We start from the raw sequence: 27,530 nt of genomic DNA, 5'->3' as shown, positions 1-27,530 counted from the left end.
AACCCCCTGCCTGTCAAAGGAAGTTAAGCGGCTGGCAACCCCACTACCCGAGTCGAGAGCCGGGATCTACATTTAAACAGACCCGTGAACCGTTGAATGCGAAAATGGGCAGATTTCAAGGAGGAACTTAGAATGAATTTAAAGGGTGTGAGCAGTTGTGGATGGATATAAAAGTATAAGCACTGGAAGCTGGAGATACGGTGATTAAACTTGTAACTGAATCAAGTATTAAAGGCAAAGCTAAAGTAGCATACTTTATGTACTCAACATCCTTATTTCGGTCTTCATCCAACGCTGCGGTTTGGCAGTTATCAATCTGCCAAGGAACCCCAGTCTCTGAGCAGTTGCATCGCATCAACCACGTCTGTTAATCCTTCCTGCCTTGAAAGCCACTCATGGAAAGCACGGGCCACCCAATGCGGAAACAGCGTCATCCACTTCAGGCTGCTGCTTTGTTTCCCAGTACTCCCCGCGCGCCACGAAAACCGGGCCTAAGCAAAGTAATGCGGCTTGTCTACGGTCCATACCTCGCCCAACCTGACAGCGCACCGCACCATCACCTGGCGAGGCGAGCTAATACTCTACTCTCATGCTGCCTTGACTTCTAAGAGCAGATAGTTTCAAGGTTCACGACATAGGCGCAGCGCAACATCAAACCACACAACACCACCAAAAGCTACAGGTGCACCTATGCCCTCCGAATACCACAAATAACCGCCCGAAGCGTGTCCCTGCCCGGGTAACGGCACCTTTCATCCATCATGTTGGAAGGGCTTGTGGCAGGCCTGATCAACCGCTTCCTGGGCATGTATGTCCAGAACTTTGATCCTGCCCAGCTCAAAGTCGGAATCTGGTCCGGCGATGTCAACCTAAAGAACCTCCAGCTACGACGCGAAGCACTCGATCAGCTCAAGTTGCCCCTGAACGTTGTTGAAGGCCATCTCGGAAACCTGACTCTCGTCATCCCATGGTCCAACTTGCGGGGAGCCCCCGTCAAGGTCTACATTGAAGATGTATTCCTCCTTGCCTCTCCCAAGGAGGAGGCCGAATACAACGAGGAAGAGGAGGAGCGCAGGAGGCAACGCATCAAGATGGACAAGTTGGACTCGGCTGAGTTGCTCAAAGAAAGATCACAAGAGGGCCTCAGTCAAGAGGAGCAGAAGCGGAGCCAAAGTTTCATGGAGAGCTTTGCCACCAAGATTGTCGACAATCTTCAGGTCACGGTGAAGAACATACATGTGCGATACGAGGACTCGATATCAGCACCGGGCCACCCTTTTGCGCTTGGAGTCACGCTCAAGGAATTCAGCGCCGTCAGCACGGATGGCGAGTGGCAGCCAGCATTTATCTCGGACTCGACCGGCACTACACATAAGCTGGCAACTCTGGGGGCGTTGGCTGTGTATTGGAACACAGATGCAACCCTTCTTGGCACCGGCCGGGAGGCAACGACGCCGGGCGAGGAAGCGCCAACTCATCAGGAAATTGCAGACAAGTTCAGGGCCCTAATACCGGAGGACGACGAGAAGAACCAAACACACCATCAATTTATACTGAAGCCTGTGAGCGGACAAGCCAAAATCGAGTTGGACAAGTCGGGCAAGACAACAGTGCCAAAGTTCAAGGCAAACCTGCTATTCGACGAGATCGGACTAGTCCTTGATGATGACCAATACCGAGATGGTCTTATGATGGTTGATCTGTTTCACTACTTCATTAGGCACCAAGAGTATAAGAAGTATCAACCAAAAGGCGTCACTCCCAAGGAAGATCCCAGGGCTTGGTTCAAGTTTGCTGGCGATGCAGTGCTCGCCAAAATCCATGAGCGTAATCGCCGCTGGTCCTGGGAATACTTCAAAGAGCGCCGAGACGACCGACTGCGGTACATAGAGCTCTTCAAAAAGAGGAAGCAGAATCCTAATCTTGACCCTGACGACCATGACGAAATCACGAAACTTGAGTGGAAACTTGACTATGAAGACCTTCGGTTCTGGAGATCCCTTGCTCGCAATCAGCTCAAAAAAGAGAATGCTGCTGCCCTCAGGAACCAGCCCAAAAAGGCAGAGCCTCAACAGCAAGGGTGGCTCTCCTGGGTCTGGGGAGCCAAGCCAGAAGCTGAACACCAGCCTGCAGATGAGGACGAAAACACCAAAATCACAGAGGAGCAGCGCAAAGAGCTATACGAAGTCATAGACTGGGACGAGAAAACTGCACTCGCCGAGTCGATTGACGAACCCCGCGAAACCGTTAAGCTGCAGATCGAAGCGTCCCTTAGTACGGGAAGCTTGACGCTGAAGCAAAATCCCCACGGTGATTCTCGGGACCTCGTCAGCCTTCACTTTGACCTGTTCAAGGCAAAGGCCCTGAAGAGGGTGGACTCGATATTCCTTGATCTTGGCCTCGGCGGACTTCGGGTGAACGATGGCACAACTCCCGATACTTTCTTCCCAGAAATTGTAAGAGTGAAAGATGCCCCCAATAACAAGAGGAGAAAGCGGCTATCCATTGTGGAGCTTGAAGAGCATAGCGAGGAAGCATTTTTTAGACTTCAAGTCGAGCAGAACCCGCTCGATGCCCAGGGTGACATTGCTGTCACGGCAAAGCTCAATCCACTCGAGATTGTGTGGAACCCGAACATAGTTGTTGGGGTGGTCGACTTCTTTAGGCCACCAGAAAGGCATATGGAGTCCATCACGGCTCTGATGGAGTCTGCAGGAGCGACAGTTGAAGGGCTCAGGGAGCAGACCCGGGCTGGTCTTGAATTTGCTCTCGAGGAGCACAAGACCATCAACGCCAAACTGGACTTGCAGGCACCCCTGATAATAATCCCACAAAGCATCACCCAAGCAAAGTCAACATGCGTGATCCTTGATGCTGGTCACATCAGCGTCAACAGTGAACTGGTCGACAAGGAAAGCATGAAGCAGGTACAATCCAAGCAAAGCCAAACTTATACAGACGAGGACTACAAGAGGCTCGAGTCGTTGATGTATGACAAGTTCATTGTCAAGCTTACATCTACACAACTTTTGATCGGCCCGTCAATTGACGAGACCAAAACCCAACTGATGGAAAGGGACGAGTCCAAGATGATGCACGTCGTTGACAAGATCAATGTGGACTTTGTGGTGGCGATTTCGATTCTACCCAAAGCTCCGAACCTAACTCGTATGAAAGTTTCCGGGCATATGCCGGTGCTTCACGCCGTGGCATCAGACACCAAGTACAAAACTCTCATGCAAATCATCAACGTCGCCATACCCAAGCTTGGGAACGAGGCGGAATCGACAATGCCGGTAGAAGACAAACCGCAACCAAAGAGACCTCGACTTTCTAGCGGAGTTTCCAGTCGCTCGGGAGTCAGGAAGTCGCACCACCGAAAGTCTTCACAGTTTATCAACTTTGCACCACAACAGCAGACGGCTATAGTACTTGATGATTCCATCGACGACGAAGATGAGTTTGAAGATGCGAGTGAGGGATCCACCAAGCAACAGCTCAAGATGCAGCAAAGAACCTTTGAGTTCAAGTTCGCCGTCGATGAGCTGCGTGGTTCTTTGTATCGAAGTGACCCGGAGCGTAAGAAGCCGGATGCGCTCCTTGTTGAGCTGGTGGCTCAAAACTTCGACCTGGAATTCTTTATCCGACAGTTTGACATGGTCGCTGAAGTATCCCTAGGCAGCGTCACAGTCGATGACTTTGTTGATAATCCCCCTGCCGAGTTCAAGTCAATAGTATCATCGGGAGATATCGAGGACCGTAAACAAAAACGAGAGCTTGTTCACGTCAAATATGTCAAGGTCAAGAAAGAGTCGCCCGAGTTCATGTCTGTGTATGATGGGGTTGAAACCAATGTCAACGCAGCCATTTCTACCATCAACCTGATCGTCACCAGGAAGACCTTGCTGACGTTGTTGGATTTCATTTTGATCACGTTTGCGCCGGGTAACAACGACAACAACGCCAACACCCAGCAGAAAGCCATCAGCCCTGACGGTTCTGAAGTGGACATTGTGGTCGATCCGCCACCTGGACAACAGCCACAACAAGGGGGTGCTATCCGGGTTAAGGTGGATCTTAAGAGTATTCGGATGATTCTCAATAATGATGGGATACGCCTGGCGACGCTCTCTTTCAATCAGGCCGATGTTGGAGTCTTCCTTTTGGGCAAGACCATGCGCGTCTCCACCAAGCTGGGCGACCTGTCTCTTGTAGACGACGTTAACCAGGGTGTCTCCGAAGAGTCGAGCCTTCGCAAGCTTGTAACTATCCAAGGTGATGACCTCGCAGATTTCCGATACGAAACTTTCGATGCCGAGTCAAAATCATACCCAGGGCATGATTCTTTCATTTATCTACGTGCCGGTTCAGTCAAGATCAATTTTATGGAGGAACCTTTTAGGAAAATCATCGACTTCCTCGTCAAATTCGGTAAAATGCAAGCAATATTCAATGCGGCAAGACAAGCTGCAGCCAACCAAGCCAACCAGCTGCAACAGGGCAACAGTCGCATAAAATTCGACGTCGTCGTCAAGACACCCATTGTGGTCTTCCCCCGAGTTGTGCTGCCAAGCCAGCCTAAGCGGGATCTCATGACGGCCTATCTGGGTGAGATTTACGCCCAGAACAAGTTTGCGCCACTGGATGATTCGGAAAACTCAGAGGTTGTGCAGAAGCTGTCTGTCGGCATACGAAACATCCGCTTGACTTCCCTCTTCCACTATCCGGACGATGTATCGGAGGAGCTGGAGTTGATTGATCATGTCGATTTGGGCTTTAAAATGACCTACGCCGAACACAAAGAGGGCGCCAAGCGTCCAGATCTTGAGATCGAGGGGCACATGACGGATTTCAATCTGCGCATCACGCAATATCAACTCAAGTTCCTACTTGAGATTTCACGATCGGTCCCAGCCGCATTTGCGGGCGATCCGGATCAGTCGGTCGACGAGGCTGTAGAGCAGCAAGTTGACAACCATACCTTGGAGAATGCTCGCAGTCAATCAGGTGAAAGAGGCAGTTCAGGTGACAACCAGCTTGTAGACCTGTCTCCTGAACTGGGCACACAAGCCGAGACTTGGACACGACTTGATCTTGTGTTTGTTGTACACACTATCGGATTGGAACTACTTAATGGTGCAGAGGACCGCCCGATTGGCGACAGTGAGAAGGCCAGTCTTTCGCGCTTCTCGTTGGACGACAGCAAGCTGAAGACACGCATACAATCCAACAATGCTCTGGAGGCGGAGTTTGTGATTCACTCATTCACAATTCATGACAGCCGACCTGGTGAGACGAACAAGTTCAGGAAGATTATGACATCGCGCAATAAGAACGTGCAACAGTTCATGGCAAGCGTATCAATGACTGGCGGTGATAAGCGAGACGTTATTGCCCTGGTAGCCATTGACAACCCGCGTGTCATTTTTGCCTTGGACTATTTGTTTACCATTCAAAGATTTGTCACAACGGCTTTGACAGTTGAAGAGCCTCATGTCATCGAGGAGCTACAAAGTCCGATTGAGACTCCAGACGAATCGGATGCAGAATCGATGCAAGTCACGTTCTCTGGCCGGGGGTCAGCGAGGCCCAGCACCAGCGCTGAAGCAGGACAAGCAGCCAAGGGTCCGGAAAACACAGCGCCAATGAACCTGGCATTCCGTGTGAATGTTGTCGATGCGCAGGTTATCCTGATCGCGAACCCTCTCAGCGCAAGCTCAGAGGCAATCGTTCTGGGAACGAAGCAGGTCCTGCTATCGAAACAGCACGCCCTGACATTGCAAGTTTCCGAGATTGGCATGTTTCTCTGCCGCATGGACAAGTTTGAGGAATCTCGATTGCGGATCATTGATGACTTTAGCATCAGGACATCAATGGACACCTCTATCGAGAACCAGACCAACATCCACATTGACATTGAGCCACTCATCCTACGTCTCGCGTTGCGTGACATTCTGGTCGCTTTGCAAATCATTGCCAAGGCTTCGGAGTTGTCGGGCAACGATGAGCCTACCCCGAAGACTGGCACGGCAGACGCAAAGGCTAAAGAGTTGCGACAGGCAGGCTTGAAGCAGCGTACAGCTAGTGGCAAAGGCCGTTCAACGGTTGCTCCAAACAAGACCAAGTCTGCCACAGTTGCCCCCAGCACCAGAAGCCAGCAAGGACCGAGGAGTGGAGGCGTTCATGACATTGCGAAGCCTCCAATTATGCGCGAAGAGCTGACTGCTACGATTGAAGGCATTCGTGTCGTGCTGATAGGGGACCTGCACGAACTGCCTATCATGGATCTCAGCATCAAGGATTTCACGACAAGCGCCGAGGATTGGTCCAGCAACCTCAAAGCCGAGACAGCAATCGAAATGTACATTAACGTGTACAACTTTTCCAAATCAGCTTGGGAGCCTCTCCTGGAGCCCTGGAAAGTCGGGTTTGGCGTTGCAAAGAATCCCGAGTCAGGATTGCTCTCGATCGATGTGACTTCTAAGCAGATATTTGATGTGACTATCACCACGTCCACGATCGCACTCGCTTCCAAATCCATCGAGTATCTTAGAAGGGATGAGGATGTGCTTGGAAAGCCAAGGGGGGTGGAGGCTCCGTACCGACTTCGCAACTACACGGGTTTCGACGTTGTTGTTACTGCGAAAAACCCAACATCGAATGAAAACATAACGCTCAGATTGGAGGAGGGTCAAGAAGCTCCATGGAGTTTCGAGGATTGGGAGAAGATGCGCGAAAGTCTCATAACAGAGAGCAGTTCAAGCAGCGTGGCCGTCCAACTAGAGGGTAGCGGATTTGATCCGGTCAAGAATATCCGCCTCAACCGCGAAGGTGAATTCTTGTATGGACTCAAGCCGAAAGCCGACAAGGTTCTCCACCGGATGCTTGTCGAGGTGTCTCTCGGCAATGACAATGTGAAATACGTCACGCTGCGGTCGCCACTTTTGGTCGAAAACCAGACTCAAATACCGGTTGAGCTTGGTGTATACGATGCTCAAGATGGCCACCTGCTGAAAATTGAAAAGATAGCCCCCGGTGAGGCGAGGCCAGCCCCGGTTGGCGCAGTGTTTCTCAAGAGCCTCCTCGTGCGGCCAGATTCTGGTTTCGGATACCAGTGGTCTTCGGAAACCCTATGGTGGAAGGACCTCCTGAAGAGGCCGACACGAACAATGGTTTGCAAGGGAGAACAGGGCGAGCCGTTTTATTTCCAAGTTCACGCGTCCTATGATAAGACCAACCCACTGACAAGGTAAGTCCAAATTGCTGCTGATATACAATCCCGGTAGTGTTCTGACATCATCACCACAGTGTGTACCCCTATATGCGCGTGAAGCTTTCGGCCCCGGTTGTACTGGAGAACCTGCTGCCGTACGACTTCAAGTACCGAATCTACGACAAGAACACCAAGAAAGACTGGACAAACTTCCTTAGGAAAGGAGGTGTGAGCCCAGTTCATGTCGTCGAACTATCACATCTTCTCCTCCTGAGCATAGATATGCAGGACACAGTCTTCAAACCCAGTGACTTTGCCATCATAAACTCTGGACAAAGCGAGGAGTACAAGAAAGAGATGGCCCTGACCTGTAGGGACGAGCAAGGCCTTGTCCTGAATCTCAAGATGCACTACTACCGGATACCCAACGGAGGTGGCGCTTTCAAGGTCACTGTATACAGCCCTTATGTTATACTCAACAAAACGGGTCTGGACATCAACATCAAGTCCAAAGGATTCATGCAACACGCCAAGGCGGCTGCTGGTGGGCCAGGACAAGGCCGACAGTCGCTCATTGACGTCTCTGACAATGAGCGCCTCAAGGCACTCCCTATCATGTTTTCGTTTGCCAACGATGATCAACGGAATCGTGCCATGCTCAAGGTCGGCGATTCGGAATGGAGCAAAGGTCAGAGTTTTGATGCTATCGGTAGCACTTCGGACGTGGTGCTTCAATCTACCAGCCGAAATGCAGAGATACACGTCGGAATCTCGGTGCAGTCTGGCGAGGGCAAATACAAGATGACCAAAGTCGTCACCTTGGCACCAAGGTTCATTGTGCAGAACAAGATGGGCGAAGAGATCAACATCAGGGAGCCGAGCTCGTCTAGCCTCATGTCGTTACAAAAAGACGCGCTTCAGCCATTGCATTTCCTGCAAAGGACATCTGTCAAGCAGCTGTGTCTTTGCTACTCAGGCGTCAATAACCAGTGGAGTGCGCCTTTCAATATATCCGACATTGGCACCCAGCATGTCAAGATTGCGCGAACTGGGCATAGACAACAACTGGTCCGGGCAGAGGTCCTGATGGAAGATGCCACCATTTTTGTTACGCTAAGCAAGGAAACCAAGAACTGGCCCTTCTCGATGCGCAACGAGAGCGATACCGAGTTTACATTCTATCAGGCAAATCCAAACATGGACGAAGACGGTGCCGAGGACCGATCAGGCTGGCGACAGATAAGATACCGCCTGCCACCCCGCAGCATCATGCCGTACGCCTGGGATTTCCCTGCCGCAAAACACAAGGAGGTGGTAATCAGCGCGAATGGCAAGGAGCGGCATGTAAAACTTGCAGAGATTGGTAACCTGGTGCCCATGAAGTTTGTGGCAGCCTCAGGGCAGCCCAAAATCATCGACATCAACGTTGCAGCCGATGGCCCAACGCAAAGTCTTATTTTGAGCAACTTCAAGCAGTCCAAGAGCTTGTATCGGCAAAAGTCGCATCTGCACCGCAGCAATACGGCTTCGAGCAGCACAACCGATGCCGGATTCGAGGTCAAGAGTCAAGATTTAGGGACCACATTCCAGGCACAGCTCAAGCTGGCAGGCATAGGGGTCTCGCTGATAACCTCGCAACTCAAAGAGCTGGCTTATATCACGCTGCGTGACGTGGAACTCAAGTACAGCGAATCGCCGCTATACCAAACCGTCAGTCTTGCGGTCAAGTGGATACAGATTGACAATCAGCTGTTTGGAGGCATATTCCCTATGGTGCTGTACCCAAGTGTGGTTCCCAAGCGTGCACAAGAGATCGACGCACACCCTTCGCTGCACGCGCAAGTCACCCGTGTAAAGGATGATTCGTATGGCGTGCTATACATCAAGTACGCCACGGTCTTGCTGCAGCAAATGACGGTCGATCTGGACGAGGACTTTGTCTATGCCGTTCTTGACTACTCGAAGGTACCAGGGACTGTTTGGACGATCGAGGAAGAGGACGGAACTCTTTGCGATGACAATCTCGACATACCAAGGCCACAGCAGCAGCAAGCAGCCCAGGACATCTACTTTGAACTGCTCAACATTCAGCCGATGCAGCTTGATTTGTCCTTTGTGCGCACTGAGCGGATCAACGCAGAGGACAAGACTTCGTCGCGCAACCCACTGATGTTCTTCCTCAACGTCATGACCATGGCCATAGGCAACGTCAACGATGCACCGCTTCGCTTGAATGCTCTGATGTTGGAGAATGTGCGTGTTTCGATACCTTTGCTGGTACAGAATGTTTCCAACCATTACAGCCAAGAAGCGCTATACCAGGTTCACAAGATCTTGGGATCGGCTGATTTCCTGGGCAACCCCGTGGGGCTCTTCAACAACATCTCGTCGGGTGTTGCCGACGTGTTTTACGAGCCGTACCAGGGGTTGATCATGTCAGATCGTCCCGAGGATATTGGTGTGGGCTTGGCGAGAGGAGCTGCCTCGTTTGCCAAGAAGACGGTATACGGCTTCTCGGACTCGTTCTCAAAGTTCACAGGAGCCATGTCAAAGGGTCTTGCGGCCGCTACCTTGGACAAGCAGTTCCAGGATCGAAGACGCATCACGCGTGCGCGAAACCGACCCAAGCATGCTTTGTATGGTGTCACGGCCGGTGCGAATTCATTGTTCACCAGTGTTGCTTCTGGTGTAGGAGGATTAGCAAGGAAGCCTCTTGAAGGTGCAGAGCAGGAGGGCGCGCTAGGTTTCTTCAAAGGCGTGGGCAAGGGAGTTTTGGGCTTCACGACGAAACCGGTTATTGGTGTGCTGGATCTTGCATCCAACGTATCGGAAGGCATCCGGAATACGACAACCGTGTTTGACGGGTCAGAGCTCGACAGAGTGCGTCTCACTCGGTTCATTTCGAAGGATGGAATCGTGCGGCCTTACAGCCAACGCGAAGCCCTGGGACAATCGTGGCTCAAGCAGGTTGAAAACGGCAAATACTTTGACGAGGAGTACGTTGCTCACCTTGAGCTGCCACGCGAGGATGTTGTGGTAATGGTGACGTACAGCCGGATTCTGCTCATCAGGAGTCGTCGTCTTACCACTGAATGGGACATACCGCTCAAGGATGTGCAGACGATCAGCAAGGAGCGGACGGGACTCAGCCTTGTGCTTCGAGGTGGGCAGAACGGGCCATTCATTCCTGTCGGGGAGGAGAGCGGGCGGGCGTTCCTGTACAGGAGTGTCGCCATTGCGGTGGAGGAATTTAATCGGCGCTTCAGAGCGTTGGAGTAGGGTCGGGGGGTTTGGCATGACGAGTCATGATAATTGTGCCGCGAGCATCATTTTTTTTTTCTTGGCCAGCGAGTTTCCTGTTTAGCCCTGTGGACTGTTCTCGCAGCTTCCTAGACATCACTTTCTTACTATTTGCTGTCTTGTTTATTATTTTTTTTCCATAGCATTATCAAAGAAATATGACCGACAATTCAACGTGAGCGTGCATGCATATCGGTGAACTGTGCCGCGGAGAATTCGACAAGGTGGGCTGTTTGAGGTAGGAGGTCAACACGGTCAGCTGTGCGTCATGGGAGTGAATCGACATTCTAAGGGTATTTTTTTCATGACCGGATCTGGCATTATAAGCCGGTTATTAGGACTGTCGTGGAATATGTCGGCGGCAACGTTGTATCGAAGCTCACCTTCTTGTCTCAGCTGTTACACACCGCTCCCTAGCTGAACCAAGACCTGGCGATGGAATTTTGTCTCTCCTGACTTTTTTTTTTTTTGTCGAAGTCTGGCATTGTCGGCCACTAGGATTCCCCTTTTTCCAGTGTCAAAAAATACGGGATTTTGTTTTTCTGCCAAGGCCTTGGAATTTCCATACATGTAGATGATGCTTTGGGTTAGGTACCTTGGGTAATCTGTGAATTTTCACCAAATAAAAGACTGCAGAGAGAGTATCACCGAATAAGCGGCACGTCATGTGGACTGAGGCTTATGAATGTCGACTCAAACCCCGCCTTTTCTTCTTCATTGCACTTTAGGGAATACGAGATGGTTTGCTGCAGATGCAGTACAACCAAGTAGCCTACCTATTAGGGGGATGAAATAGGGCCCGGGAAAAATACATTTATACTGTAATTCCTCTGTTGGAGACGTAATAATAATCGCATGTCCAATCAGGGGTTGAATAGAGAGTGACATTGGGCTGAAGGGCTGCAGGTATCTGTGAGGCGCGAATAAATGGCATTTCTTGGGTTTCGGCGGGTTTCCGTGCCCACATGATCTCATCTACTGCCTTTTAACTTGGAACTATACTGCCCGGCCTGACTGGCAAATCTCTGGTGGGAGCGGTTGAATGTCTTTTTGGGGGGCGATAATGTTTTCTCGTATTCCTGGCATGTTGAGCTTGGGTCAGCCGCAGACTGGAACAGGTTCTACGGTAGTCTAGGTGGTTAATTTATTCTCTCTTTCTGACATAGTTCGTGTTGATCGACATTTCCCCGGAAAACAGGCCGCAAGTACCGGTTTTAGCTTGGACTATTCTTCTTATTCAGGGGGGCAGGGTGGGATGCTGATAGGTACCTACATACAACAAGACAACAATAGAATAATTAAGGTACAGTACCCCGCATTCAAACGACCCATCTTTGGCCGCTGTGCATTCTTGAAATAGAAAATAATATTGAACTCAGAGCTAGCGCACGTGGCGATAGACGCTGTACTGTAAGGACTTAGGGCAAAGTAGCCAAGGCGGCAAGCTTATGCAATCATCATGTGCGGTACTTCGTATTGCAAAAACGCCTAGAAACAAACGAGCTTGACCGTTGAAGGCTACTGACTTTTTTTGGGTAATCGGCCGAAAAGTCGGGCGACAGAAATGAGGGACATTTGCATTCGTATGATGAGGTCAGCCCCCCCCCCCCCCCCCCCAACGTCACCTCGGAAAGACAGGCCAAAATACAGCTATATTGAGTATCAATGTGGGGTGATCACATATTGTTTGGAATGTAAACAACGGCTGCATATAGTTTGTTCGGAAGCAGATCTTGGCAGCAATCTCGAAAGGGTGGTAAATTTCACGGCTGACGTGCCATTGACCCGTATCGCGATGCCGTGCTGGGCAAAGGTCGGAAAGGATATAGCAGTTGAGCAGGGAAGCAAAATGTATAAAAGGGGCAAGTGAAGCCGCTCTTCTTTTGTGAGTGTAAATCCTGTTGAGCAGCAGACTGCCACTGGGCTAGCAAAAGGTCATTAATCTTTTATTACTATAATTAATACAAAATCCCAAATCCCAAAATGCACTTCTCCACCACCGTCGTCCTCGCCATCGCGGCTGCCCCCTTTGCCACTGCCCAGTCTGGAGGCACTGCCCCGCCATCTGCCCGCGTTGTCAACCGCTGCAGCTTCCCGGTGACGATGTGGTCCGTCGGCAGCAGCCTCTCGGGAGGATTCACCCTGGGGGCGAACGGAGGGTCCTACGGCGAGCAGGTAAAGCTTTTTTTTTAATCTCTTATAATCTCGACTTTGTTCTGTCTATGGTTTTCTTTTTTTTGGGCCAAGTCTAACGCGTCCAAAACAAAAGTTCTCGCGCGACCCTGTGACGGGCGGTCGCACCCTCAAGGTCACGCGCGACTCGGACGGCCTCTTCACGGGCAAGCCGCAGCTCAACTTTGCCTACAACCTCGACGGCAGCCAGGTGTGGTACGACCTGAGCAGCGTGTTTGGCAATGCGCTGGCCGGCAGCAAGGTCGTCGTCTCGAGCGCCGAGGCCTCGTGCCCGGCCATCGTCTGGAGCAGCGGCACGCCGCCCAGCGGAAGCCAGGTCAAGGTCTGCACTTCGAGCAAGGACGTCACCCTGACGCTGTGCGCTCCTTAGATGGGTGATGGTTTGGGAAGACGGGAGGTGATTATAAGGAGGGGCTTTTTCAGGGGCTTTTTGTTTGCATTTGTAGTACACAAAGTAGTATATGATAATGAGGCTTTTGACGAAAACTAGTGTTTTGGCTTGCTCAAGGATGCCATTACAGGCTATATGCAGCTCCAAATTTGCTCATCCAAAGCCAAGTTCCTCTCCATCTTCATCAAAACTTCAAGATTGGCCCTCTCTTGAAGCAATGTCGCACCAGCTCCATGAGCTCTGCATCCGACATCTCCTTGACTCTCAGCAGCTCGTTGTCGCTCTTGGGCCACGGGTGTGCCATGTCGGGCTGGCTGAGCATGTAGAGCATCATGGTCTGAAACACATGCCCGTCCACCTCGCCGGCCTTGACCTTGTCCTCGGCCCTGTCAAACTCTGCCCTGGCGTCGGCGTGGTCCACGGCCCAGTCCTCGTTGGTGGTGCCAAACGCGTCCTGGCACAGCTTGAGCATCTCCTGGCAGCTCTTTTGCACCGAGTGCACGTAGACGGGCCTGTTCTCCGTCTCGAGCGGGCGGAGCAGCACCTCAGCCACGGCCTTGCCCACGTCGTCCAGCGTCGTCCACGGCGTCACGTTGGCGCCGCCGTCCAGCAGCGTCGCCTTGCGGTTGAAGATGTCGATGCCGGCAAAGTTGTTGCGCAGCGCCCAGTCCAGAAACACCCCGCACGACACCACCGTCCACGTCATGCCGCTCTCGGCGCACCGGTCCCACAGGTGCTTCATCTGCCGCACCCGCGGTGCCACGGCCGCCGGCAGCAGCGAGCGCGTCTTGGCGTTGAGCGGGTCAAGCCCGTACTCGGACGGCACGAAGCGGTAGACCCCCGCTGCGGCGGCAGCGTCCATCAGCCGCAGCGCGTCATCTTCGGGCCCCCCGCGCGTGGCGTCGACGACGGCGTCGTGGTCGCGCACCGCGTCGGTCAGCTCGGCGACCGAGCTGTAGTCGACCGTCTGCACCGTCACGTCGCCGGCTTTTGGGGGTGTGAATTCGCCCCGCGCGATGCCGCTGTCCTTGCGGGTTATTACCGTCACGCGAAAGTGGCCGGCTACGAGGTGCTTGAGGATGGCCGTGCCGACGTTGCCGGTGGCCTTTTTTGGGGGGCGGTTGGTTGGTTTAGCAAAGCTGGAGTGGAAAATGGGGTTTTGGGAAAGAGGGACGAGGACTTACACCGGCTAGAACTACTCTTGGGACTTTGCCATCCATTTTTGGAATTGAAGATTCGATTTTGATTAGGTCTAGTGTCGGATTTTGACCAGCTAGGAAGGTGTAGTGATTGTCACAAGATTAAACGTATGACAATGTTTAAACATTTTCCCCACGATAGGTAGTTGCGAATGTCATTATTGCAATCATGGCAATCTGGGCTTTGACCGAATCCCCTACCCACTTCATCCCATTTTATATATCCCAGCGTCATGAAATGTTTGGATGGCTGCCGTTGATCCGACGGATGATCCTGGGTACTGTCGCCGAACCGCTCTGGAATACGTTTGCATGGGAAAGCATATCATCCTGATGCCGAAACTTAGTTTGTGAACGGGCTTTTGTTTGTACCTGCGCCACCACGAATTGGAGGCAAACTTGGGTCAGTTCCCAAACACAAAGCACAAGTTGCTTACTATTCTTTTATTATGCTCTTTGGGTATCCAAACTTTAGATATGAGATGGATCCTTTTGTAGGTTATTGACCCCTTTTTTTTACCATGTGTTGCACTATGGGCAGTAGGAGTGGCCATTAGCCGACCATACCAATCCGAACAGCTTCAATTTCAGGTATCATCTAGACTAGACTGAATCCAAAGACGCCATGTTAACGGCAGGCACCACAGCAAAGACAACAGCAAACACAAAAAACGCCATCCCGTTGACCCACCAAGTCTCTGACTTGGACAAACAAACAAAGGAGAAAGAAAGAAGAAGAAAAAAAGTATATGCACAACTCAATCACACAAATCGAGTCAGCTCAGTCAAACCCATGATCGGCATGACAGCGTGGTGAAAAGTAGGTGGAAATGTAATCTTCCCCCTTTTGGTTGTACTCGTATGCAAGGTACGAGAGTCCTCCTGCCTCGGTTGCGTAGTTTTGGCCTGGTCTAGAAACGGATGGAAGGAAGTATCAAGTCAGCTCATCACAATCCATTCACAATTCCACACAACTCAAAAAAAAAAGAGTGGAGACCAGGACAAAAGCATCTTACAGAGAAGCAGCAGCCATGACGCCCTTTTCGAACCGATCCACGTGGTCCTCCCACCCAAACATCTTGAGCACGGCGGCAAAGTTCTCGGCACCCCTGGCGTCGGTCCCGTTGGTCTGACACCACGGCATTTGCGGCTTGACGCTGACGCGATCGCTGCCCGGCCGGATCTCAAACACGAAGCAGATGCCCGTGTGGTGCGTCGCCTTGACCCGCAGCTCCTTGTTCTGGCCGCGCTCCATGCCGCCGCGCTCGTCCAGCAGCAGGTGCCAAAACTTGGCCACCCGCGCCACCCCCTCCATCGTTTGCTCGTCCGTCTGCAGCCCCGCCAGCGTCATGGTCTCGCGCACCGTGTCCAGCGAGTTGCTCTGCGTGCGCGCGTAGATCTTGACCCGCGCCGTCCGCGGGTCCACGCAGTCGATGCTCAGCATCTCGGCCGCCGCCGGATACTTGGTCCGGTCGAAAAACGTCTTCATCTTGGCCGCCGCCGCGCGCAGCTCGTCGCCGCCCGGCCGCAGGTCCGTCATCATGTCGAGCACCAGCTTCTCGGTGCTCACGCCGGTGGCGAGGTGCTTGAGGATGGGGAAGTGGTAGCTCTTGAGCCGCCGCTCCGCTCCGTGGTGGTCAAACGCCAGGAACAGCTGCGGCACCCGCGCCGACGCCGGCTTGCCGTGCGCAATCAGCGCCCGCTTGGCCCGCGCCGCCTCGTCGCCCGCCACGTTCCACCGCGCCCAGATCTGGTCGAACCAGCCCAGGTGCGTGTCGGGCGCCGCCACTCGGCTGAGCACCCGCGCGAACTCGGGCACCTGCCGCCCGCCAAACGGCTCCTCGGGGTTGCTTCCCGTGTCCCACAGCGGCTCAAAGGCGTACCGCACCACGCTCCGCCCCCTCGTGAAGTTCCAGCTCGGCTCGAACGGCGTGCCGTCCAGCGTTATGAGCCCCTTGGCGGCGGCCTTGCTGGGTCGCGGACCCAGGCTGGGGATGACGACGTCGCGCACCACCCGCATGTGCTCGGCCATCTGCTCGGGGGTGTACGAGCCAGACGCGTTGAGGATGGTGTAGAAGAGCGGTGCGCACCGCGACCACCACCACTTCTGCTCGGGGTCGTGCGGCTGGTCGAAGCTGGCGATCAGGTTGTTGGCCGTCGCGGCTCGGATGCCCAGCGGTACGCTTCGTGGGCTGGGCGGGTATGCGAGGTCGAGGTCTGCCGTGGACCCCGGGAGGGGCATGGCTGGGGAGGCTGGAGTTGCCAGCATTTTTGGTGGCGTTGAGGGGATGTGTGTGTGTGTGTGTGTGTGTGTGTGTGTGTACGTATGTGTTTGTATGTGGGTGTGTGTTGAGTGACGGTGCTATATTTGCTGTGAGTTGTTACCGAAAGTGTCGTGGGGGAATGGGAGATCGGAATCTGGAATCCAAGAGTTGCGTTCAAAGTAGTGCAGTATGTATAGTATTTATACGAAAGCCGACTGACGGTGGATGTGCTAACATGTCTTTGTATTGACTATTCTTTGGAAAGCCGTGTCGAGAGCAGGTTTATATATCGCGGAACAAAAACTGTCGGAACGTTTCATGGGGAAACAAGTATCTGTCCTGTGTCATGATAGATCTTTGATCCTCCTCCGTCATCATCATAGGGATCCCTGGTCACCCTGTTTGCGACAAAGGCTGAGGGTTCCAAATCGAGATGTCTTCCAGTATACCATATCCACATGCAATAGCCTCTCGAAAACCCGTCGCCCATAGGATAGGATTTGTTTCGTACCATCAGGAGCAAAGTTGGCGTGCAGGCACGTGGCTTCAGGGAGTAGTGTATCGCCGGCTCCCCAAGTACGAACAAACCAAGCAGCACTCAGAACAACGCCTTATGCTGAATAGACAATATGCCTAATTTTAGCCACTGTTGCGCAACGGCTCATCTTGACTAATGCCTGATTCAAAACAGCCAAGGCTGTCTAGAGGCAAAACCAAAAAGACAAAAGCTGTGTGTCGTGGTATGACAAAAGTCCGTAAAGGGTCGACTCCTCTTTCTGAATCTCAGGGGCTCGGATGTGTGCCAATAACATGGCCTCCATTACAGTTTGAACGGCATCAGAAACAATGTCAGGCTTCATGTCACACAAGGGCTGGCACCTGTCCAAGTCTATCTTCAGTCGGCAACAACCCCATAGGCTCAGTCTTTGTTGCACTGGCAGGCTAACTACTATCTACAAAACATCAGGCAAGTCTGGAACTTGGGTTTTGTGGGCATTCCGGAACGCCTACCATCTTTGGAAGCCTCTGTTCAGAGACAGCCTATCACATACTGGATTTGTGTGGGGACCTTCGCAGTTCCCTACCTTTAAGTATTCAAGGTCACGAACTATGTATGGCAAAGGAGGGTCAAAATAAAGATTTTAGTCATGTTTGCTGTTTGTCAATAGCATGGTTTCCGCCGTCGGCCCTCCGCTCGGGGAACTGCGGTTGGGCTGAAACACGGTGTTTTGGGGACCGGCCGGTGCCGACTCGAGTATTCCGGCTACCCACTCCGTGTGCGTTCAGATGAAGAAAGGCACCGCTACATGCCAGAGTATGGATTTTAGGGTTGGTGTTGCCGGGTTCCATAATACAATTTCTTAAATGTTGACAGGCCATGTTTTCTGCCTGGTTCCCGGGATAAACTGACAAACTATGAGCTTGGGTTACAAGATCAAAAGGTCTGGAACATTCTTTTGGAGAGGGCCAGTCCGCTCTGATTGATATCTTCTCTATATGGTATGTTTCTTTGGAAACTATTCGTCACCATGACTACAATATTTCGAAGCAAGACAGCCATTCTGGCCTTTTGTCATTGGTATGCGGTTTCTGAGGATTACTATTATGGAGGAAAAAAAACACATCAATTATCTATCCATCACACCGACCTCGTTGAAATAGAAGGGTGATGGTTATCAGAAGTGTAAGCCACCAATCGAATAGACATGGGAATATGCACAAGTTAACAAGCGTGTCGATACAGTTACGAAAAATGGACGATGGCTATTGAGCAGGAACAACCAGAGATGAATCTTGTTTTTTTTTTCTTCTTTTTTTTTTTTCTTTCTCCGTTGCAAAACAGTGTCCGTCAGAAAGAAAAATCACGATGGCTCAATTGACATGAGAAAAATTCAGCTAGACTACGATAAATGCTAACTAGATTTATTCCGTGCTGTACTTCCACCTCTTAGCCCGCGAACGACCTTCTAGTCGCCTTCCTCCTGCAGCTTGACATCATTGCAATATCTAGGTCTAGTTTAATTATTGTCGGACCTCGAAGTAAGTACCTACCTTAGTCAGCTGGTGACGTATGGAAGCTAATATAGGTAGGTACCTTACTTAGGAGGACATGATCTAGAGAGTCTGTGGGATCTCAAGTAATCGCAAAAGCTGAGACGAAAGGAAAGACGGTCAGATATTTCCTGCCAAGATTGATTTGTTGTTGGCCCCATGTTTACAGGTTTTGTTTCTCAAGCTTCGCAAAAACCAAATAGAATGAGAGAAACCACCTACCCGCACCCCATCATGAAGCATGTTAGCAAAGGCAATGTGTGTATGTAGGTAGGTAGGTAGGTACCTAGGTACCTACAAAGTTAGCGTCCTCTTTTACATCCTTGAGTAAATCTTGCTGATTTAACTTGGTCACAAAAAAAGGAGGACAAAAAAAGAAAAAAGACTTTGTACACGCACTTCTCACCGACCTTAAATGACGACTGAAAACGTTCCCAGTAGATCTCAAGAACGAATGTCAAGTTGGACAAACCTATGCCATACTTAATCACAACAGAACGGTGACGAAATCACGGTTCTATGGTGTAATGGTTAGCACATGAGGTTCTGATCAGTTGACAGATGATTCCGACAAAGTATCATCTGGACTGCTAAGACCTCCTCATGATCCCGGTTCGATTCCGGGTAGGACCTTTTCTTTTGGCATTTCATTTACACTGCTCATCGTTGGATTGGAACCCCATTCGTAACCCCCTAGCCGGAGTTACCTACGTACCAGACTTTTCTGAATAGAATCATTTGTTTATAGTAGTCCGTGCCAAACTTACTCAGTGCTCAATTGATTGACCGACGATCCCCCCCTGTTGTCCCTTATAATCAATTTTTTTTCATTTGCTATGTTCCAGCCTGGCGCTAACCGGCGTAGCAACATGGATCCCCAGTAAAAACACACGATAATTATGTTTCCTGCTTACCGTAGTTTACTTGGTTTTGATAACAGATAGGCGATTTTGATGTTTCTCGGGCCTTTTGAAGATGTTTAGATATGAAATTTGTGTCGCAAGTAGTAAATAGGGTTGTAGATTGCAGGGCTCGAGGGAAACAAATTCATAGCGCTACTACCGCAGCTTCAGTGTAATTGCCGTATATGGCGTGCAAACAAAAAAATTTCTAGGCCAATCAACTTTGTGTTTCTGCCTGCCTAGCAAGGCCAAGGCGGGGTTTCCCGTCAGATCCATGCAGAAAGGCGTTCAGTTAAAGAAAAACACAGAGAACACTACCGGTACATACTAGAAAGAGCATAGATAAGATAGATTAAGGCTACAAACCTCGAAACAATCATAAGGTTCAATTGATAACCAACCGCTTCTTCAGGTTGCGATCAGCGCAAGACAGCGCATTGTGCGTTTTCTCTCTATTTCACTCTAACATTTAATTGTCAAACTAACTGACCGCCCCCAGTGACGTGGTTTTCGGGAATGATGCGGGAATTTCCGGGCTCTCGCCACCATGACCGTGGCCGTGACCGATTGCCAAACTTGGAATTGGGGGGCCAACGCAGCGCCTACGTCTTGGGTCGTCATTTCCCTGCATGGCTTTATTTTTTTTTCTCTTCGTTTGATCTCCCATACCCCGAGATACCGAGCACAGGCAAAAACAAACTCACAAACCCAAAAATCTCCTTACAAGTCAATATGGACATCACTTTCCCCCATGGGGTTCCCCAAGGCTTCAAACGTTGTGTACGTAACAGATACATGCCTCCCTCAACGTTGAGCCTGGTTTCTCCAGAGTTCCTAAACTCACGATTCCATCTCCCCATGGCTGACATTGCTCCCGGAGACAGGTTTGCTGTGGGTGGAGGAGACTTCCAAGCCAATCCAGACTAGCATCAGTGGTATTACAGCAGCCCCACCCTCACCGAGCTCCTCTTTGAGCAAAATTGACGAGCTTAGTTACGTAAAAATGTACTTTAGAATACCCACCCGCCTTGAGGGCCTTCCAAGTGGGCCCTCGTTCACTCCGTAACTCTGATAATGCTACGGCAGCAAAGTGGTCCTTGTAACCCCTGCCTGGCAATTCAGATCAAGCATTCCTTGTCCCGGCGGGCTGATAAGTACTTGATCAGGTGGAACCTATTGGTGCAAACTGAGGCGAAGCTTCCTCGGCTTCCTTGAGCCGCAATCGTAGGGCAAGGTACCTGATTATTTTTGGCACCCGCACCACAATAGCACCTACCGCACCTGTCTTTTTCTGGGCGGGTTACTTACCTGACAGGCACAAAATTTTTTTCTCTCGCGCAATCAGGCAGCCATGCCCTGGCAAGGACCGATTGCCGAAGCGGCTCTGCGGCAGTTCAGGATGAACAAACAGGGTTGTGGCTTGGAATTTCTACGGAAAAGGTCATTTTTGGCGGATCCTTGTTTTCCTACTTTTTTTGCCAGCTAAAAAGGATCATCGAAAAAGGTGCCCAAAAAAGCCACGCGTCAATCAAAGTCGATCTCAATGCTAATACCTTCACATAATCCCAAAAAGACCGTCCGGTCCATGATACCGCACTTTCCTCACCCCCTTGCGCTTCCCGGTCGTTCCAGTTCGTGGGAAAACATGGGAATGGTAACTGACAAAACTCCGCTCCCCATTGTTTCTATTGCTCGGTTGACACACAGAAAAGATTGCAGCCAAGGAGAGCGCTTCAAATAAGTCGATATGAGGTAAGAAAAACACGCTTCGAGTCAAGGCCGCCCTGGCTCAACTCCACTTCGAAAATTGACCGGGCTCGAACCGGGGAGTCAATGACCACAAATTCCAATGACAACAAGGCAAAGAAGCGTGATTTCAAAGACGACTACCTGGACCGGCTCCAAGAGGGGGCAAATATGTTCCGCTCTAATGTCGCCCCTTTTGGAGACGACACTGGTGCAAACCAAAGAAAACCCGGACCTTCCATACCCGACATTCCTGATTCGCCAGAAGTGACTAGGTTCCCAGGTAGTGCGGTGGTCCAGTAGACCAGTCACCAGTTGGGTGGAACTGCAACTCAGAGCTCGATCTGAACAAAGTGGGTGAACGAGGTTTTTTTTTCCGTAGCGTCTATGTAAGCAGGAAAAAATCGAGGTGAGAGATGGCGGAAGTTTGGGCCGCGCCGGCCCGGGCCAGTCCAGAGGCGCATTCTTCACAAGGTGCATATTACGCTAGAGCACCAGTTCGCCACTGAAGAACAAATGCTGAACAGAAATTGGGGAAGGGGAGTATATCGCCGACCCCGTTGCCGCAAATCACCGTCCTTCCCACGTACCGAAATAAGGCAACACGGCGGGTTCCCGACATGATTTGATCCGCACCCAGACCCTCTCCAGAAATAAGTCCAAGGATTATCAACAAAAACAACACACGTCAGGACAGGCCCTGCATGCCTTGTTACTGTTCCCCAGTCCCGCGAGTCGGGGAGCATAGCCCACACCGCAGATATGCAAAGCAAGGAGGACCTTTGCTCCCTGGTCTCTTGAGATTCGGGGTCCTCGGTCACGAGAAAGACACGAGATCCCAGCCTGTCATTGGGTCCTCTGCGCATGCGACCAGATGAAGAAGAGCCTGGGGGCTAAGGTAGCCAACAACTTTACTTGCCCGGTCGTGGGGTTCGGTTGATAGGTGCACCTATGGCATGCATGTATGCACCTTATCTGGATACCTTACCTAGTCACGGTGATGGAGGTCTACTGCGCACGTACAATTTCCAAGAGCCCATGCATGTCTGGCCCCTTCCTCCACACTCAGATAGGTGTCATGCAGTTTGCTAAAAAAGATAAACTTCCTTCCATCCCCCATCTTGCATTGTTATCTATAAAGCTGTCCCCCTCTCCCCTTCCTCCCGAATTTCGGCCTACATTTCCTCGCCATCTATAAGCTCCTAAGCCAAAACATCCAATCATTTCTAACCCTCCATTCTTTTTTTTTCTTTGGGGTGGTCGACTTGGACAAATATCTACTTTGGAAAAAAAAAGAATTTTTCCAACATAAATTCCAGTTTCAGTCGTACATCACCAGCAAACCGGAATCATGTCGACCTACCATAAGCAGGAGAAGGAGCTTGAGCCCACGCCCACTGCGAGCAGCGAGGCCGTGGGCAGGGAGCTCGAGGCTAGCGGTGACCACTTCAAGCAGCTGGGTTGGAAGCGTCTCACGGTCATCCTGATCGTCGAGGCTATCGCCCTCGGTTCGCTCAGTATCCCATCGGCCTTTGCCGCGCTCGGCATGATCGCTGGTACCATATCTTGCGTCGGTCTCGGTCTGGTCGCCATCTACACCAGCTACGTCGTCGGTCAAACCAAGCTCAAGATCCCCAGCATCTCGCACTACGCCGATGTCGGTACCCACCTGTACGGTCGCTGGCTCTACGAGGTCATTGGTGTCATGTTTATGCTCCAGCTCACCTTCCTCGTCGGTGCCCACGCCCTGACCGGTGCCATCGCCTTCGGCCATCTTTCCGACTACGGAACCTGCAGCGTCGTCTTTGGTGTTGTTTCCGCCATCATCCTGCTGCTCCTCGCCATCCCGCCTTCGTTCGCTGAGCTTGCCATCCTGGGATACATCGACTTCGCGTCCATCGTCGTCGCCATTGGTATTACCATCATCGCCACGGGTATCTCGAGCCACTCCCAGGAGGGTGGTATGGCCGCCGTCGCCTGGTCTGCCTGGCCCAGGCCCGGCCTCACCTTCGCCGAGGCCTTCAACGCCATGACCAACATCATTTTTGCCTACTCGTTTGCCGTCTGCCAGTTCTCCTTCATGGACGAGATGCAGCGCCCCCAGGACTACGTCAAGTCGATCTGGGCCCTCGGTATCATTGAGATCATCATCTACACCCTGACTGGTGCTCTCATCTACGCCTTTGTTGGTGACAGCGTCGCCTCGCCCGCTCTTCTGTCTGCCGGCCCCGTCGCCTCCAAGGTCGCCCTCGGAGTCGCCCTGCCCGTCATCTTCATCTCCGGATCCATCAACACCACCGTGGTCTGCCGTTACATCTACAAGCGCCTCAACAACGGCCTTTCCGACGAGACCATCACCACTACCAAGAAGGGCAAGGTCACCTGGGGCATCCTGATCACCGTCATCACCATCATTGCCTTCATCATCGCCGAGTCGATCCCCTTCTTCAGCGGTCTCCTGTCGATCTGCTCCGCCCTGTTCATTTCGGGATTCACCTTCTACTTCCCGGCTCTGATGTGGTTCCGCATCGTCAAGGAGGGCCCCTGGCACAGCAAGGAGAACCTTGGCAAGGCTATTGCCAACGGTGCCTGCTTCTTGCTCGGTGCTATCATCTTTGTCGCGGGTACCTATGCCGCCATTGCTGATATTGTGAGTTTTGATTGTTTCATTCTTGACACGAAAACAAGAAAATATGCTAATTCATTGTTTCAAAATCCAGGCCGAGAAGTTCCACAACGGCAAGCTCAGCAGTCCCTTTGCTTGCAACGCCAGGTGGTAATAAAAATCAAACAAAAGCAACCGAAAAGTTTAATGCTTGGATTATTTTGGTGATTAATGTACGAAATATGGGTTGGTGTCTTTGATAGGTGGGGACTTGGGGTGGCTTTCTGTTCGTGTTGGGATAGAATTTTTCTTCCCCACCAACAAGCATTCTGCACCGGAGTCTTTTTGGAATTTTTCGCATGGGCATCAGAGGTCTGGGAATAGTGCGATGTCTGTTTCTTCTTTCATTCTTGGGTGGCTTGGCGTCAAAAGGCATTGTTTTGGTTTCTTCATTTTTCGTTTTAGCGTTTGGGGGGCTTATCATTTGGTGGTGGTATCAGATACCTAAGTGCATATTATGGGGGTTTCTGGGGGGATTTTAATTTATTCCAGAGTTTTTTGACCTGCAACCCCGGATTGTGCGCATTTTGAGTTGCTAACCTGTCTATCCATACAATTAACCTTATCCTAGTCCAGACGCCATCTACCAACAAACGCAACCAAGACAAACTCAAAAAGAGAAGGATCTCCTACAGTCTCGAGACTACATGACAGGCTTACGGTTCCCCGTCTTCGCGACTTCGGCAATAAATGATAGTGGCGAGATGAGAAACCTACTAACCAGATATGACCGCCACTTTTGCAGCAGAATTGAGAGCTAAAACCCCGAACAAATCAGCGGAGTAAAGCCTGTCGAGGTTTAATTTCCCGCCACCCTTGTGCAACAAGAAAAAAAAAGGCCCATACAGGAATGGAACATCATCAAGCTATGATTTGTTCGACGACGCCGACGTGGCGGAAAAAAGGCATGGTCCAGCTGAGTTCGACCCTTGGCGGCTCATCCAGGACCGGCTCCCAGACTCAGACCCGGACCTTTCGGAGACAGCCTGCTCCGCGGCCTCGGCCGACCGCAGATCCTCGAGCAGCTGTCGCCTGGCGCCCGGCGCGCTCGGCAGGGGGGTTGACGATCTTGGCCCACAGGACCCAGGCGACGAGGACGAGGACGGTGACGGGCACGGTGACGGGCTAGTAGATCCAAAACTGCGTCATTATGAGGCCTGTCGTCAAAACGGCATGGGACGTGCTGTCGCGCTTGCTCTTCTCGGCGATGGCGTTGCTGGAACTGCGCCATGTGCAGGTTCAGCGTTGCGACGCCCAGGCCACGTCCCGCCCGACTCGAGGGATTGTTGCGCGAGGTAAATCGGCCCAGGCGGGCTTGGGGGGCTGGGGTTTTGTTGTGGTCCCTGGTGTTTTTTTTGTTTTGTTTTGGCTGTTGCTGCTGTTCTTGCTTGCTGCTGTTGCTTGTTTTGCTTGTGGCAAGTACCCTTGGGTACGGCAGGTGGGGTCTGGTGACGTGAGAGCCTCCTCATCATTCTCCACAGCTGCCGCCACCGCCGCAACCGACTCGTCGAACACGCAAAATCTCCCCGACCGAAAACCGCGCAAACGCCTCCATCTGCTCGGCGGCGTGCTGCCACCCCCGGTCAGGTTTGCCGACGCGCCCAGGATCCTCTTTGTGGTGCCGACGAGGTCCCGCCCGACGACGGTGACGCCGAGCACTGCCGCGTCCGTCTCTCGCAGATAGTCGTAGTGGTGCAGCCCCGTCTGGCGCTGGGTCGCGTACGGCACGATGCCCTTGGTGCAGACCTCGTCCATGGCGTCCGACGCCAGCACCTGCAGCGCCAGCACGCCGAGCAGGAGCGGGTGGTTGAGCGTAGGGCCGGCGAGGCTCAGCACGGCCCGCTCCAGGTAGCCCTGGATGCACGTGCGCACGACGCCGATTGAGGTTTTGGTCGACGGGAGCTACGCCCACAGCATGTCCCAGTCAAACGGGTGGCTGACGGAGTACCGCCACGCCCAGAGCCGGGAGGATAACTCTTGCGACTTCGGGTCTTGGTTGTTTGGGCCGCCTCCAGCCGTGCATCTAGCCACGTGGGAACCTGACCGAAGGAGGACGGGATGATAGGGGCAGAGGTTTCGCGGGGGCCCGTCTTGAGGTTTCGGCCGTGTTCAAATATGGAGACCGGCGGGTTGCCGTCGGGCCAGCCGTACCGCTGTTTCTGGTCCTGTTTCTTTTTGCAGTATGCATCGGAGCGGACGCTGGTTCGGCAGCCGGACATGATTACCGGCATGTGGCCATGGCAGGCAGTCTTGCCGGGCAATCAAAAGGATACATTCGGGCTGGTTCCGCGGGTATATGGAACTGCAACTGTGTGTTGCAGTTAAACGCAAATGAGGTAAGAGGCATTACGGAACGGTGGATCCGTCTACCAGACATCATATAAGGAGAAAAGATACCTAGGCAGGCAGGCATACGCAAGGGAGATTGCTGCTGTGTACAAAATAGCTGGGCCAAAGTCTCGAACGAGACAACCGTCCACTGGAATCTGCCTGGCTGATCATCAGCCGTGCTGCACAGCCAGCATAAACTTGTGCCGCAATGGCGTTTTGGTCCCTGTTTGAGATGCCATATCCATGAACAAACATGTATCTGGCACACAAATATTACTGAAGGCACCACGCACGGGAACTTTTAGGTCTTTGGGGCTCACTGGCTTGAGATGAAATGCGGAGATAAAACGAAAAAAAAAGTCAAGTTGTTGTTGCTTTTGTCTTCAACTCGTTGGCAATGCTATAAATCGATCGATTGACAAGAGCTGCTTCGGTGCCGACTGATGAGGCTGCGAAATTTCAGCCAAGCATCCTCCAGCACTGTTTTACTCGGCATGAGCTGTCGATCCCATACTGTTGCCCAATTGCCAGTTTGAAGTTTTGTTGGATACAAGACTGAATATTCCCAGTCAATGTGATTACTTATTTGAGTGGCTCGTGGATGTTGAAGTCTGTGAAATTTATGCCTACCTGTACTTTGAGGCATGTAGGTAGCTGAGTAGGTAGGAAAGTAGTGAGCAAATCGGATATCTACCTAGATAACCGGATAGTGTCACTATGGGCTATCTGAAAGTTCTTTGTCCACAGGCATCTCGAAGCAGACCAGATCGTCGCCATCTCCGTACGCCATGTCAGCTTTTGACAGGGGTGCCACGTTTCAATTCGCTAGCGCCCGTGTCTCTCTCGGTGAGGTGTTCTCTATTCTAGTTCTTCATCCTTGCCTAGCTTGTCCTTGTTAACTTTGTTAATCAAGGCAATACAAAGAGCCTCCAGGTCCACAGGAATCATATTCTCCGGTAAGGCTGATTGATAGCCATGTGGGCTTTTGGTTATATTGAAGTCTCCGCCCGCTTTCAGCATCAGGGTTAGCCCCTGAAATGTCAACCCATCTGTTTTCATCTCGTTAATAGCCGCGTTACCCCAGTTGATCACGGCGACCCCCTTACCTTGCCATAGGGCTTAGTATCGACTTGCGAAGTCACCCCTTGAGGGTGTTCTCCTCGGATCTGGCAGTGAAAGGCACCTCTATAGACGGGTGCGGAACACCGCCGGCGCAAGGATCGATATGTTTCTTTTCCGTGGCCCAAGAAAGCTCCAAACTCGGGATTGAGAAA

The 27,530-nt window shown here is 51.8% G+C and overlaps 6 protein-coding genes and 1 non-coding gene across 7 annotated transcripts; 4 read left to right on the top strand and 3 right to left on the bottom strand.

Moving 5' to 3' along the window:
• The first annotated feature begins 168 nt into the window (after positions 1-168).
• On the top strand, positions 169-10,693 carry MGG_06537 (vacuolar protein sorting-associated protein 13). The gene is made up of 2 exons (XM_003716956.1): positions 169-7,249; positions 7,309-10,693. The coding sequence occupies exons 1-2, from the start codon at positions 762-764 to the stop codon at positions 10,490-10,492; spliced, it is 9,672 nt and encodes a 3,223-aa protein (XP_003717004.1). The 5' UTR covers positions 169-761; the 3' UTR covers positions 10,493-10,693.
• Positions 10,694-12,343: 1,650 nt separating this feature from the next.
• MGG_06538 (Bys1 family protein) lies at positions 12,344-13,192 on the top strand. Its single transcript, XM_003716955.1, has 2 exons — positions 12,344-12,688; positions 12,783-13,192. The coding sequence occupies exons 1-2, from the start codon at positions 12,497-12,499 to the stop codon at positions 13,074-13,076; spliced, it is 486 nt and encodes a 161-aa protein (XP_003717003.1). The 5' UTR covers positions 12,344-12,496; the 3' UTR covers positions 13,077-13,192.
• A 41-nt stretch (positions 13,193-13,233) lies between these two features.
• On the bottom strand, positions 13,234-14,331 carry MGG_06539 (uncharacterized protein). Its single transcript, XM_003716954.1, has 2 exons — positions 14,282-14,331; positions 13,234-14,202 (listed from the first exon to the last, which is right to left on the bottom strand). Exons 1-2 carry the CDS (start codon positions 14,315-14,317, stop codon positions 13,282-13,284), a joined length of 957 nt encoding a protein of 318 aa, XP_003717002.1. The 5' UTR covers positions 14,318-14,331; the 3' UTR covers positions 13,234-13,281.
• A 977-nt stretch (positions 14,332-15,308) lies between these two features.
• Positions 15,309-16,538, bottom strand: MGG_06540 (tryptophan dimethylallyltransferase 2; the record flags this gene model as incomplete). Its single annotated transcript, XM_003716953.1, has 1 exon — positions 15,309-16,538. The coding sequence occupies one exon, from the start codon at positions 16,536-16,538 to the stop codon at positions 15,309-15,311; it is 1,230 nt and encodes a 409-aa protein (XP_003717001.1).
• Positions 16,539-19,125: 2,587 nt separating this feature from the next.
• Positions 19,126-19,245, top strand: MGG_20201. The gene has a single exon. It is a non-coding gene; the product is annotated as a tRNA-Gln (tRNA).
• A 3,150-nt stretch (positions 19,246-22,395) lies between these two features.
• On the top strand, positions 22,396-24,483 carry MGG_06542 (N amino acid transport system protein). Its single transcript, XM_003716952.1, has 2 exons — positions 22,396-23,910; positions 23,981-24,483. The coding sequence occupies exons 1-2, from the start codon at positions 22,612-22,614 to the stop codon at positions 24,038-24,040; spliced, it is 1,359 nt and encodes a 452-aa protein (XP_003717000.1). The 5' UTR covers positions 22,396-22,611; the 3' UTR covers positions 24,041-24,483.
• Positions 24,484-24,885: 402 nt separating this feature from the next.
• Positions 24,886-26,144, bottom strand: MGG_06543 (uncharacterized protein; the record flags this gene model as incomplete). Its single annotated transcript, XM_003716951.1, has 4 exons — positions 24,886-25,050; positions 25,106-25,268; positions 25,349-25,827; positions 25,965-26,144. 4 exons carry the CDS (start codon positions 26,142-26,144, stop codon positions 24,886-24,888), a joined length of 987 nt encoding a protein of 328 aa, XP_003716999.1.
• Positions 26,145-27,530: the final 1,386 nt, after the last annotated feature.

The sequence above is a fragment of the Pyricularia oryzae genome, chromosome 4 (assembly GCF_000002495.2).
Source record: "Pyricularia oryzae 70-15 chromosome 4, whole genome shotgun sequence".
Lineage (NCBI taxonomy): Eukaryota > Fungi > Ascomycota > Sordariomycetes > Magnaporthales > Pyriculariaceae > Pyricularia > Pyricularia oryzae.
The sequence above is the reverse complement of the archived record's forward strand: the minus strand, read 5'-3'. Positions and strand labels throughout refer to the sequence as shown.

Bases quoted from the DNA above. Each gene is read 5' to 3' on its own strand.
- MGG_06537 (XM_003716956.1), top strand. From the start codon at position 762: ATGTTGGAAGGGCTTGTGGCAGGCCTGATCAACCGCTTCCTGGGCATG. The intron at 7,250-7,308 runs GTAAGTCCAAAT...TCATCACCACAG, and splicing joins AAGACCAACCCACTGACAAG to TGTGTACCCCTATATGCGCG.
- MGG_06538 (XM_003716955.1), top strand. From the start codon at position 12,497: ATGCACTTCTCCACCACCGTCGTCCTCGCCATCGCGGCTGCCCCCTTT. The intron at 12,689-12,782 runs GTAAAGCTTTTT...CCAAAACAAAAG, and splicing joins GAGGGTCCTACGGCGAGCAG to TTCTCGCGCGACCCTGTGAC.
- MGG_06539 (XM_003716954.1), bottom strand. From the start codon at position 14,317: ATGGATGGCAAAGTCCCAAGAGTAGTTCTAGCCGGT. The intron at 14,203-14,281 runs GTAAGTCCTCGT...CCCCCAAAAAAG, and splicing joins CAAGAGTAGTTCTAGCCGGT to GCCACCGGCAACGTCGGCAC.
- MGG_06542 (XM_003716952.1), top strand. From the start codon at position 22,612: ATGTCGACCTACCATAAGCAGGAGAAGGAGCTTGAGCCCACGCCCACT. The intron at 23,911-23,980 runs GTGAGTTTTGAT...TTCAAAATCCAG, and splicing joins ATGCCGCCATTGCTGATATT to GCCGAGAAGTTCCACAACGG.